We start from the raw sequence: 12,528 nt of genomic DNA, 5'->3' as shown, positions 1-12,528 counted from the left end.
TGATGGATCTGCTGGTGTTCCTGTCCACGTGGGGTGGAGATTTTGGGGAGGTTTGGGACATTTTGGAGTTATTTTGGGATCTCTGAGGGTTCTCCTGGACTGGTGACAGTTTTTTGGTGTCCCTCAGGGCGAGGTGATGGATCTGCTGATGTTCCTGTCCACGTGGGGTGGGGATTTTAGGATGTTCTGATGGATCTCCTGATGTTCCTGTCCACGTGGGGTGGGGATTTTGAGATGTTTTGGGATCTCTGAGGGTTCTCCTGGATTGGTGACAGTTCTGTGGTGTCCATCAGGGTGAGGTGATGGATCTGCTGATGTTCCTGTCCATGTGGGGTGGGGATTTTAGGACATTTTGGGATCTCTGAGGGTTCTCCTGGACTGGTGACAGTTTTTTGGTGTCCCTCAGGGCGAGGTGATGGATCTGCTGATGTTCCTGTCCACATGGGGTGGGGATTTTGAGATGTTTTGATGGATCTGCTGATGTTCCTGTCCATGTGGGATGGGGATTTTGGGACGTTTTGATGGATCTGCTGATGTTCCTGTCCACGTGGGGAGGGGATTTTGGGACGTTTTGGGATCTCTGAGGGTTCTCCTGGACTGGTGACAGTTTTTTGGTGTCCCTCAGGGCGAGGTGATGAACCTGCTGATGTTCCTGTCCACGTGGGGTGGAGATTTTGGGATGTTTTGGGGCATTTTTAGGATGTTTTGGGATCTCTGAGGGTTCTCCTGGATTGGTGACCGTTCTGTGGTGTCCCTCAGGGCGAGGTGATGGATCTGCTGATGTTCCTGTCCACGTGGGGTGGAGATTTTGGGATGTTCTGATGGACCTCCTGATGTTCCTGTCCACGTGGGGTGGGGATTTTGAGATGTTTTGGGATCTCTGAGGGTTCTCCTGGACTGGTGACAGTTTTGTGGTGTCCCTCAGGGCGAGGTGATGGATCTGCTGATATTCCTGTCCACGTGGGGAGGGGATTTTGGGATGTTTTGGGATCTCTGAGGGTTCTCCTGGATTGTTGACAATTCTGGGGTGTCCCTCAAGGTTGAGGTGATGGATCTGCTGATGTTCCTGTCCACATGGGGTGGGAATTTTGGGATGTTTTGGGATCTCTGAGGGTTCTCCTGGACTGGTGACCGTTCTGTGGTGTCCATCAGGGTGAGGTGATGGATCTGCTGATGTTCCTGTCCACGTGGGATGGGGATTTTAGGATGTTTTGGGATCTCTGAGGGTTCTCCTGGATTGGTGACAGTTCTGGGGTGTTTTTTGGTGTCCTTCAGGGCGAGGTGATGGATCTGCTGATGTTCCTGTCCATGTGGGGTGGGGATTTTGAGATGTTTTGATGGATCTGCTGATGTTCCTGTCCACGTGGGGAGGGGATTTTGAGATGTTTTGGGATCTCTGAGGGTTCTCCTGGATTGTTGACAATTCTGGGGTGTTCTGTGGTGTCCCTCAGGGCGAGGTGATGAACCTGCTGATGTTCCTGTCCACGTGGGGTGGGGATTTTGGGATGTTCTGATGGATCTGCTGATGTTCCTGTCCACGTGGGGTGGAGATTTTAGGATGTTTTGGGATCTCTGAGGGTTCTCCTGGACTGGTGACAGTTTTTTTGGTGTCCCTCAGGGCGAGGTGATGAACCTGCTGATGTTCCTGTCCACGTGGGATGGGGATTTTGGGATGTTCTGATGGATCTGCTGATGTTCCTGTCCACGTGGGGTGGAGATTTTGAGATGTTTTGGGATCTCTGAGGGTTCTCCTGGATTGTTGACAATTCTGGGGTGTTCTGTGGTGTCCCTCAGGGCGAGGTGATGGATCTGCTGATGTTCCTGTCCATGTGGGGTGGGGATTTTAGGATGTTCTGATGGATCTGCTGATGTTCCTGTCCACGTGGGATGGGGATTTTGAGATGTTTTGGGATCTCTGAGGGTTCTCCTGGATTGGTGACAGTTTTGTGGTGTCCCTCAGGGCGAGGTGATGGATCTGCTGATGTTCCTGTCCACGTGGGGTGGGGATTTTAGGATGTTTTGGGATCTCTGAGGGTTCTCCTGGATTGTTGACAGTTTTGGGGTGTTCTGTGGTGTCCCTCAGGGCGAGGTGATGAACCTGCTGATGTTCCTGTCCACGTGGGGAGGGGATTTTGGGACATTTTGGGATCTCTGAGGGTTCTCCTGGATTGGTGACAGTTTTGGGGTGTTCTGTGGTGTCCCTCAGGGCGAGGTGATGAACCTGCTGATGTTCCTGTCCACGTGGGGTGGGGATTTTGAGATGTTTTGGGATCTCTGAGGGTTCTCCTGGACTGGTGACAGTTCTGGGGTGTTTTTTGGTGTCCCTCAGGGCGAGGTGATGAACCTGCTGATGTTCCTGTCCACGTGGGACGGGAAGGTGCCCCAGCCGGCCATCCTGAAGCCGCGGCCGCTCTGGACGGGGAAGCAGATCTTCTCCCTCATCATCCCCGGCCACATCAACTGCATCCGCACCCACAGCACCCACCCCGACGACGAGGACAGCGGCCCCTACAAGCACATCTCCCCCGGGGACACCAAGGTGGGGGGCTGGGGGGCTCTGGGGACATTCCAGGAGGTCTAGAGGGGCTTGGTGGGGTGGAAAGGTGATCTAAGAGGGCTTTGGTGGGATCTGAGGGAGCTTTGGTGGGATCTGAGGGAGGTTTGGTGGGATCTGAGGGGGCTTTGGTGGCATCTGAGGGGGCTTTGGTGGCATCTGAGGGGGCTTTGGTGGCATCTGAGGGGGCTTTGGTGGCATCTGAGGGGGCTTTGGTGGGATCTGAGGGAGCTTTGGTGGGATCTGAGGGGGCTTTGGTGGGATCTGAGGGGGCTTTGGTGGGATCTGAGGGGGCTTTGGTGGGATCTGAGGGGGCTTTGGTGGGATCTGAGAGGGCTTTGGTGGGATCTGAGGGGGCTTTGGTGGGATCTGAGGGGGCTTTGGTGGGATCTGAGGGGGCTTTGGTGGCATCTGAGGGGGCTTTGGTGGCATCTGAGAGGGCTTTGATGGGCTCAGGGTGGTCTGAGAGGGCTCTGGTGGAACTCGAGGAGGTCTAGGGGAGCTTGGTGGGATGTAAAGGTGATCTGAGGGGGCTTTGGTGGCATCTGAGGGGGCTTTGGTGGCATCTGAGGGGGCTTTGGTGGCATCTGAGGGGGTTTTGGTGGCATCTGAGGGGGCTTTGGTGGGATCTGAGGGAGCTTTGGTGGCATCTGAGGAGGCTTTGGTGGCATCTGAGGGGGCTTTGGTGGGCTCAGGGTGGTCTGAGAGGGCTTTGGTGGAACTCGAGGAGGTCTAGGGGAGCTTGGTGGTGCTTTGGAGGGCCTTTGGTGGGATCTGAGGGGGCTTTGGTGGCATCTGAGGGAGCTTTGGTGGGATCTGAGGGGGCTTTGGTGGGATCTGAGTGTGGTTTGTGGTGGTCTCAGAGGGTTTTGGTAGGACTTGAGAAGGTCTGGTAGAACTTTGTAGACTTTGAGGTGACCTGGGGTTGTTTTTGGGGTGCTCCAGGTGGACTTTTGGGGTTCTCCTGGATCTGTGAGGTGCTGACCCCATTCTTTGGATGTCCCCAGGTGATCGTGGAGAACGGGGAGCTGATCATGGGCATCCTGTGCAAGAAGTCCCTGGGGACATCGGCCGGGTCCCTGGTGCACATCTCCTACCTGGAGATGGGCCACGACACCACGCGGCTCTTCTACAGCAACATCCAGACCGTCATCAACAACTGGCTGCTCATCGAGGGTCAGCTCCGTCCTGGGGACCCTCTTGGTGGCATCTAATGGGGGTTTGGTCACCTGGGAACCTTCTCAGGTCCCACCTTGGTGGAGCTCAGGTGTCCTTGAGGCTCTTGGACCCCGTTCTTGAGGTCCTGGTGGTTTTGGAGCCCTTTTCAGGGAGCTGGGAACCCTCTTGGTGGCATCTAATGGGGGTTTGGTCAACTGAGGATCTTCTCAGGTCCCACCTTGGTGGAGCTCAGGTGTCCTTGAGGCTCTTGGACCCCGTTCTTGAGGTCCTGGTGGTTTTGGACCCCTTCTCTGGGGTCTGGGAACTCTCTTGGTGGCATCTAACGGGGGTTTGGTCACCTGGGAACCTTCTCAGGTCCCACCTTGGTGGAGCTCAGGTGTCCCTGAGGCTCCTGGACTCCTTTCCTGAGGTCCTGGTGGTTTTGGACCTCTTTTCTGGGGTCTGGAGGGATCTGAGGGAGCTGGGGACCCTCTTGGTGGCATCTAATGGGGGTTTGGTCACCGGGGGACCTTCTCAGGTCCCATCTTGGTGGAGCTCAGGTGTCCTTGAGGCTCTTGGACCCCGTTCTTGAGGTCCTGGTGGTTTTGGAGCCCTGTTTTGGGGACTGGAGGCATCTGAGGGATCTGGGAACCCTCTTGGTGGCATCTAATGGGGGTTTGGTCACCTGGGAACCTTCTCAGGTCCCACCTTGGTGGAGCTCAGGTGTCCTTGAGGCTCCTGGACTCCCTTCCTGAGGTCCTGGTGGTTTTGGAGCCCTGCTCTGGGGTCTGGGAACTCTCTTGGTGGCATCTAACAGGGGTTTGGTCACCCAGGGACCTTCTCAGGTCCCATCTTGGTGGAGCTCAGGTGTCCCTGGGGCTCCTGGACTCCTTTCCTGAGGTCCTGGTGGTTTTGGACGCTCTTGAGGATTGGAGGCATCCGAGGGGCTGGGAACCTTTTTGGTGGCATCTAATGGGGGTTTGGTCACCTGGGAACCTTCTCAGATCCCACCTTGGTGGAGCTCAGGTGTCCTTGAGGCTCTTGGACCCCGTTCTTGAGGTCCTGGTGGTTTTGGAGCTCTTTTCTGGGGTCTGGGAACTCTCTTGGTGGCATCTAACGGGGGTTTGGTCACCTGGGAACCTTCTCAGGTCCCACCTTGGTGGAGCTCAGGTGTCCCTGAGGCTCTTGGACCCAGTTCTTGAGGTCCTGGTGGTTTTGGACCTCTTCTCTGGGGGCTGGGAACCCTCTTGGTGGCATCTAACGGGGGTTTGGTCACCTGGGAACCTTCTCAGGTCCCACCTTGGTGGAGCTCAGGTGTCCTTGAGGCTCCTGGACTCCTTTCCTGAGGTCCTGGTGGTCCTTGGATCCCTTTTTGGGGGGTCCTGAGGTCCTGAGTGGGTTGGAACCTCTCTTGGTGGCACCAAATTGGGGTTCAAGGACGTGGGGACCTTCTCAGGTCCCATCTTGGTGGAGCTCAGGTGTCCCTGGAGCTCTTGGACCTCCTTCTTGAGGGTGGGAGGAACCTGTGGGATCCTTGGACCCCTTTTTGTGGTCTGGAAGCTTCTGGGGGTCCATGGTGGGCTGGAACCTCTCTTGGTGGCCACCAAACCAGGGTTTGGTCACTTGGGGACCTTCTCAAGTCCCGCCTTGGTGGGACTTTGCTGTCCCTGGAGCTCTTGAGTCCCATTTTTGGGACAAGAATGACTTGGGGTGTCCTTGGACCCCTTTTTTGGGGACAAGGAGAACTCCAGAACTTTGGGTGGGGTCCTGAAGGACCTCATTGTCCCCAGGTCCCACCAGAACCTGACCAGGGTTGGTTTTTTGGGGTGGGGAGGGGTCAGGTTTGGGGTTGGAGATGACCCCGAGTTTGGTGGGACCCCCCTGAAGCTCAAATGTCCCCCCCAGGTCACACCATCGGCATCGGGGACTCCATCGCCGACGCCAAGACCTACCAGGACATCCAGAACACCATCAAGAAGGCCAAGCAGGATGTGATCGAGGTGGCATCTCGGGGGGGTTCCTGGGGGGTTCCTGGAGGATCTCTGGGGGGTTCCTGGGATCTCTGGGGGGTTCCTGGGATCTCAGGGGGGTTCCTGGGATCTCAGGGGGGTTCTTGGGGATCTCAGGGGGGTTCCTGGAGGATCTCAGGGGGGTTCCTGGGGGATCTCAGGGGGGTTCCTGGAGGATCTCGGGGAGGTTCCTGGAGGATCTCAGGGGGGTTCCTGGAGGATCTTGGGGGGGTTCCTGGGGATCTTGGGGGGGTTCCTGGGATCTCAGGGGGTTCCTGGGATCTCAGGGGGTTCCTGGGATCTCGGGGGGGTTCCTGGGGGATCTCAGGGGGGTTCCTGGGATCTCAGGGGGGTTCCTGGAGGATCTCAGGGGGTTCCTGGGATCTCAGGGGGGTTCCTGGGATCTCAGGGGGGTTCCTGGAGGATCTCAGGGGGGTTCCTGGGATCTCAGGGGGGTTCCTGGGATCTCAGGGGGTTCCTGGGATCTCAGGGGGTTCCTGGGATCTCGGGGGGGTTCCTGGAGATCTCAGGGGGGTTCCTGGGGATCTCAGGGGGGTTCCTGGGGGATCTCAGGGGGGTTCCTGGGGGATCTCAGGGGGGTTCCTGGGGATCTCAGGGGGGTTCCTGGGGATCTCAGGGGGGTTCCTGGAGGATCTCAGGGGGGTTCCTGGAGGATCTCAGGGGGTTCCTGGAGGATCTCAGGGGGGTTCCTGGAGGATCTCAGGGGGGTTCTTGGGGATCTCAGGGGGGTTCCTGGAGGATCTCAGGGGGGTTCCTGGAGGATCTCAGGGGGGTTCTTGGGGATCTCAGGGGGGTTCCTGGAGGACCTCAGGGGGGTTCCTGGGATCTCAGGGGGGTTCCTGGGGGATCTCAGGGGGGTTCCTGGGATCTCAGGGGGTTCCTGGGGGGGTTCTTGGGGATCTCAGGGGGGTTCCTGGAGGATCTCTGGGGGGTTCTTGGGGATCTCAGGGGGGTTCCTGGGGATCTTGGGGGGGTTCCTGGGGGGGTTCTTGGGGATCTCGGGGGGGTTCCTGGAGGATCTCAGGGGGGTTCCTGGGATCTCAGGGGGTTCCTGGGATCTCAGGGGGGTTCCTGGGATCTCGGGGGGGTTCCTTGGGATCTCAGGGGGGTTCCTGGGGATCTCAGGGAGGTTCCTGGGATCTCAGGGGGTTCCTGGGATCTTGGGGGGATCCTGGGGATCTCGGGGGGGTTCTTGGGGATCTCAGGGGGGTTCCTGGGATCTCGGGGGGGTTCCTGGGGATCTTGGGGGGGTTCCTGGAGGTTCCTGTGGAGTTTTTTGAGGTTTTTTTGAGGTTCTTGAGATGATTTTGGGTTCCAGGAGGTCCAAGACCAACATCTCCCAGGTTTGGGAGGTTCCAGAAGGTCTTGGGGTGGTTCCTGGAGGATCTCAGGGGGTTCCTGGAGGTTCCTGGAGGATCTCAGGGGGTTCCTGGAGGTTCCTGTGGAGTTCTTTGGGATTTTTTGAGGTTCTCAGGTGGTTTGGACCATCAGGGAGTTTTGTGGTGTCCCACTGACCCCTTTGGGGTGGTTTTTGTGGTCTCCAGGTGATCGAGAAGGCCCACAACAACGAGCTGGAGCCCACCCCAGGCAACACCTTGCGCCAGACCTTCGAGAACCAGGTGAACCGGATCCTCAACGACGCCCGCGACAAGACCGGGTCCTCTGCCCAGAAATCCCTGTCCGAGTACAACAACTTCAAATCCATGGTGGTCTCGGGGGCCAAGGGCTCCAAGATCAACATCTCCCAGGTTTGGGGCCTTCTGGAAGGTCTTGGTGGATCTCAGGGGGTTTGGGGTGGTTCCTCGTGGATCTCAGGGGGGTTTGAAGTGGTTCCTGGAGGATCTCAGGGGGTTTGGGGTGGTTCTTGATGGATCTCAGGGGGTTTGGGGTGGTTCCTAGAGAATCTCAAGGGGTTTAAGGTGGTTCTTGGTGGATCTCAGGGGGGTTTGGAGTGGTTCCTGGTGGATCTCAGGGGGTTTGGGATGGTTCTTGGTGGATCTCAGGGGGTTTGGGATGGTTCTTGGAGGATCTCAGGGGGTTTGGGGTGGTTCCTGCAGGATCTCAGGGGGTTTGGGGTGGTTCTTGGTGGATCTTGGGGTGTTTGGAGTGGTTTTTGAAGGATCTCAGATGGTTTGGAGTGGTTCTTGGTGGATCTCGGGGTGTTTGGGGTGGTTCCTGCAGGATCTCAGATGGTTTGGGGTGGTTCCTGGAGGATCTCAGGGGCTTTAGAGTGGTTCTTGGTGGATCTCAGTGGGTTTGGGGTGGTTCTTGGTGGATCTCAAGGGGTTTGGGGTGGTTCTTGGTGGATCTCAGGGGGTTTGGGGTGGTTCCTGCAGGATCTCAGGGGGTTTGGGGTGGTTCTTGGAGGATCTCAGGGGGTTTGGGGTGGTTCCTGCAGGATCTCAGGGGGTTTGGGGTGGTTCTTGGTGGATCTTGGGGTGTTTGGAGTGATTCTTGGTGGATCTCAGTAGGTTTGGGGTGGTTCCTGGACAATCTCAAGGGGTTTGGGGTGGTTCTTGGTGGATCTCAGTGGGTTTGGGGTGGTTCTTGGAGGATCTCAGTGGGTTTGGGGTGGTTCCTGAAGGATCTCAGGGGGTTTGGGGTGGTTCTTGGTGGATCTCAGTGGGTTTGGGAGAGTTCCTGCAGGATCTCAGGGGGTTTGGGATGGTTCTTGGTGGATCTCAGGGGCTTTGGAGTGGTTCCTGAAGGATCTCAGGGTGTTTGGGGTGGTTCTTGGTGGATCTCAGGGTGTTTGGGGTGGTTCCTGCAGGATCTCAAGGGGTTTAGGGTGGTTCCTGGACAATCTGAAGGGGTTTGGGGTGGTTCTTGGTGGATCTCAGGTGGTTTGGGGTGGTTCCTGGAGAATCTCAAGGGGTTTAAGGTGGTTCTTGGTGGATCTCAGGGGGTTTGGAGTGGTTCTTGGTGGATCTCAGTAGGTTTGGAGTGGTTCTTGGTGGATCTCAGTGGGTTTGGGGTGGTTCTTGGTGGATCTCGGGGGGTTTGGGGTGGTTCTTGGTGGATCTCAGTGGGTTTGGAGTGGTTCTTGGTGGATCTCAGGGGGTTTGGGGTGGTTCCTGAAGGATCTCAGTAGGTTTAGAGTGGTTCTTGGTGGATCTCACAGGGTTCCTGTGACGTTTTGTGGAGGTTTTTTGGGATTTTCTCGACCTTCTGAGGTTGTTTTAGGAGATGTCCCCAATGTCCCTGGCCCGGTGTCCCCTCAGGTGATCGCGGTGGTGGGACAGCAGAACGTGGAGGGCAAGCGGATCCCGTTTGGCTTCAAGCACCGGACGCTGCCTCACTTCATCAAGGACGACTACGGCCCCGAGAGCCGCGGCTTCGTGGAGAACTCCTACCTGGCCGGCCTCACCCCCACCGAGTTCTTCTTCCACGCCATGGGTGGCCGTGAGGGCCTCATCGACACCGCCGTGAAGACGGCCGAGACCGGTCAGTGTCACCCCAAAATTCCACCCAAGGGGTCTTCAGGACCTCAAAATCCCAGTGTGGAAACCCCAAACCCTCCTCAGATGCCTCCAGGATCCCCAAACCCTCCCCAGATGCCTCCTGGAGATCCCAAACCCTCCCCAGATGCCTCCTGGGGAACCCCAAACCCTCCCCAGATGCCTCCTGGAGATCCCAAACCCTCCCCAGATGCCTCCAGAATCCCCAAACCCTCCCCAGATGCCTCCTGGGGAACCCTAGACCCTCCCCAGATGCCTCCTGGATCCCAAACCCTCCTCAGATGTCTCCAGGATCCAAGAACCTTCCTCAGATGCCTTCAGGATCCTCCCAAATCCTCCCTGGGTATCTCCAGGCTCTCCAAACCTTCCCCAGATGCCTCCTGGAGATCCCAAACCATCCCGAGATACCTCCAGGATTCTCAAACCCTCCCCAGATGCCTCCTGGAGATCCCAAACCCTCCCCAGATGCCTCCAGGATCCCCAAACCCTCCCCAGATGCCTCCTGGAGATCCCCAAACCCTCCCCAGATGCCTCCAGGATTCTCAAACCCTCCCCAGATGCCTCCTGGAGACCCCAAACCCTCCCCAGATGCCTCCAGGAGACCCCAAACCCTCCCCAGATGCCTCCAGGAGATCCCCAAACCCTCCCCAGATGCCTCCTGGAGATCCCAAACCCTCCCCAGATGTCTCCAGGATCCAAGAACCTCCCTCAGATGCCTTCAGGATCCTCCCAAATTCTCCCTGGGTATCTCCAGGCTCCCCAAACCTTCCCCAGATGCCTCCTGGAGACCCCAGACCATCCCCAGATGCCTCCAGGAACCCCAAACCCTCCCCAGATTCCTTCTGGAGATCCCAAACCCTCCCCAGATGCCTCCAGGATTCTCAAACCCTCCCCAGATGCCTCCTGGAGATCCCAAACCCTCCCCAGATGCCTCCTGGAGATCCCAAACCCTCTTCAGATGCCTCCAGGAACCCCAAACCCTCCCCAGATGCCTCCTGGAGATCCCCAAACCCTCCCCAGATGCCTCCAGGATTCTCAAACCCTCCCCAGATGCCTCCTGGAGATCCCAAACCATCCCCAGATACCTCCAGGATTCTCAAACCCTCTTCAGATGCCTCCTGGAGATCCCAAACCCTCCTCAGATGCCTCCTGGAGACCCCAAACCCTCCCCAGATGCCTCCTGGAGACCCCAAACCCTCCCCAGATGCCTCCTGGAGACCCCAAACCCTCCCCAGATGCCTCCTGGAGATCCCAAACCCTCCCCAGATGCCTCCAGAATTCCCAAACCCTCCCCAGATGCCTCCTGGAGATCCCAAACCCTCTTCAGATGCCTCCAGGAACCCCAAACCCTCCCCAGATGCCTCCAGGATCCCCAAACCCTCCCCAGATGCCTCCAGGATCCCCAAACCCTCCCTAGATTCCTTCTGGAGATCCCAAACCCTCCCCAGATGCCTCCAGGATCCCCAAACCCTCCCCAGATGCCTCCTGGATCCCCAAACCCTCTTCAGATGCCTCCTGGAGACCTCAAACCCTCCCCAGATGTCTCCTGGAGATCCCAAACCCTCCCCAGATGCCTCCAGGATCCCCAAACCCTCCCTAGATTCCTTCTGGAGACCCCAAACCCTCCCCAGATGCCTCCTGGAGACCCCAGACCCTCCCCAGATGCCTCCTGGAGACCCCAAACCCTCTTCAGATGCCTCCAGGAGATCCCAAACCCTCCCCAGATGCCTCCTGACCCCTCCCCACCCCTCAGGGTACATCCAGCGGCGGCTGATCAAGTCCATGGAGTCGGTGATGGTGAAGTACGACGCCACGGTCAGGAACTCCATCAACCAGGTGGTGCAGCTGCGCTACGGCGAGGACGGGCTGGCCGGGGAGAGCGTCGAGTTCCAGAACCTGGCCACCCTCAAACCCTCCAACAAGGCCTTCGAGAAGAAGTGAGGAGCAGGAGGGGCGTGGTGGGGCAGGGAGTGGTCAGGGAAGGGGTCAATGGACCTGGTTGGGGTCATCGGGGGGCTCATTCCAGGAGTTGGGGACATCTTGGGGTCTTCAAATGGGAGTTGAGGTCTTCAAATGAGAGTTGGGGACATCTTGGGGTCTTCAAGCAGGACTTGGAGACATCTTGGGGACAAATGGGAGTTGGGGTCTTCAAATGGGAGTTGGGGTCTTCAAATGGGAGTTGGGGACATCTTGGGGACATCATGGGGTCCTCAAATGAAAGTTGAGATCTTCTGATGAGAGTTGGGGACATCTTGGGGTCTTCAGGCAGGACTTGGAGACATCTTGGGGACATCTTGGGGTCTTCAAATGAAAGTTGAGGTCTTCAAATGAGAGTTGGGGACATCTTGGTCTTCAGATGGGAGTTGAGGTCTTCAGATGAGAGTTGGGGACATCTTGGGGTCTTCAAATGAAAGTTGGGGACGTTTTGGGGTCTTCAGGCAGATGTTTGGGACATCTTGGGGTCTTCAAATGAAAGTTGAGATCTTCTGATGAGAGTTTGGGACATCTTGGGGTCTTCAAATGGGAGTTGAGGTCTTCAAATGAAAGTTGGGGACATCTTGGGGTCCTCAAATGAGAGTTGGGGACATCTTGGGGACATCTTGGGGTCTTCAGATGAAAGTTGAGATCTTCTGATGAGAGTTGGAGACATCTTGGGGTCTTCAGGCAGGAGTTGGAGACATCTTGGGGTCTTCAAATGGGAGTCGGGGACATCTTGGGGTCTTCAGATGAAAGTTGGGGACGTTTTGGGGTCTTCAGGCAGATGTTTGGGACATCTTGGGGTCTTCAGATGGGAGTTGGGGGCATCTTGGGGTCCTCAAATGAAAGTTGAGGTCTTCAAACGAGAGTTTGGGACATCTTGGGGTCTTCTGTCAGGAGTTGGGGACATCTTGGGGACATCTTGGGGTCTTCAAATGAAAGTTGAGGTCTTCAAATGAGAGTTGGGGACATCTTGGGGTCTTCAGGCAGGACTTGGGGACATCTTGGGGTCTTCAAATGGGAGTTGAGGTCTTCAAATGAAAGTTGGGGACATCTTGGGGTCTTCAGATGAGAGTTGGGGACGTTTTGGGGTCTTCAGGCAGGACTTGGAGACATCTTGGGGACATCTTGGGGTCTTCAAATGGGAGTTGGGGACATCTTGGGGTCTTCAGATGAGAGTTGGGGACGTTTTGGGGTCTTCAGGCAGATGTTTGGGACATCTTGGGGTCTTCAAATGGGATTTGGGACATCTTGGGGTCTTCAGATGGGAGTTGGGGACATCTTGGGGTCTTCAAATGAAAGTTGAGGTCTTCAAATGAGAGTTGGGGACATCTTGGGTCTGCTGGCAGGA

At 56.9% G+C, this 12,528-nt stretch overlaps 2 protein-coding genes and 1 long non-coding RNA gene across 10 annotated transcripts in view; all 3 read left to right on the top strand.

Annotated features, from left to right (window-relative positions):
* Positions 1-12,528, top strand: part of POLR2A (RNA polymerase II subunit A) — a 73,880-nt gene that overhangs the window by 32,279 nt on the left and 29,073 nt on the right. For all 7 annotated transcript variants that reach the window (XM_058828540.1, XM_058828541.1, XM_058828539.1 and 4 more), the window contains 6 exons: positions 2,330-2,539; positions 3,562-3,730; positions 5,618-5,712; positions 7,287-7,490; positions 8,964-9,186; positions 10,954-11,137. In XM_058828540.1, the coding sequence (XP_058684523.1) occupies positions 2,330-2,539; positions 3,562-3,730; positions 5,618-5,712; positions 7,287-7,490; positions 8,964-9,186; positions 10,954-11,137 (1,085 nt within the window). The remainder of the gene's footprint in view (positions 1-2,329; positions 2,540-3,561; positions 3,731-5,617; positions 5,713-7,286; positions 7,491-8,963; positions 9,187-10,953; positions 11,138-12,528) is intronic.
* Positions 3,742-5,609, top strand: LOC131574146 (uncharacterized). 2 transcript variants are annotated; one of them, XM_058828547.1, is made up of 3 exons: positions 3,980-3,998; positions 4,143-5,004; positions 5,169-5,609. In XM_058828547.1, exons 2-3 carry the CDS (start codon positions 4,382-4,384, stop codon positions 5,569-5,571), a joined length of 1,026 nt encoding a protein of 341 aa, XP_058684530.1. In that variant the 5' UTR covers positions 3,980-3,998; positions 4,143-4,381; the 3' UTR covers positions 5,572-5,609. The 2 variants fall into 2 exon arrangements, with proteins under 2 accessions (XP_058684529.1, XP_058684530.1); XM_058828546.1 differs by having other exon boundaries at positions 3,742-5,004.
* On the top strand, positions 11,230-12,031 carry LOC131574149 (uncharacterized). The gene is made up of 3 exons (XR_009276388.1): positions 11,230-11,296; positions 11,569-11,661; positions 11,733-12,031. It is a non-coding gene; the product is annotated as an uncharacterized LOC131574149 (long non-coding RNA).

The sequence above is a fragment of the Poecile atricapillus genome, assembly GCF_030490865.1.
Source record: "Poecile atricapillus isolate bPoeAtr1 chromosome 36 unlocalized genomic scaffold, bPoeAtr1.hap1 SUPER_36_unloc_7, whole genome shotgun sequence".
Taxonomy (NCBI): domain Eukaryota; kingdom Metazoa; phylum Chordata; class Aves; order Passeriformes; family Paridae; genus Poecile; species Poecile atricapillus.
Note: the sequence above shows the minus strand (reverse complement) of the source record. Positions and strands in the feature narration are given on the sequence as shown.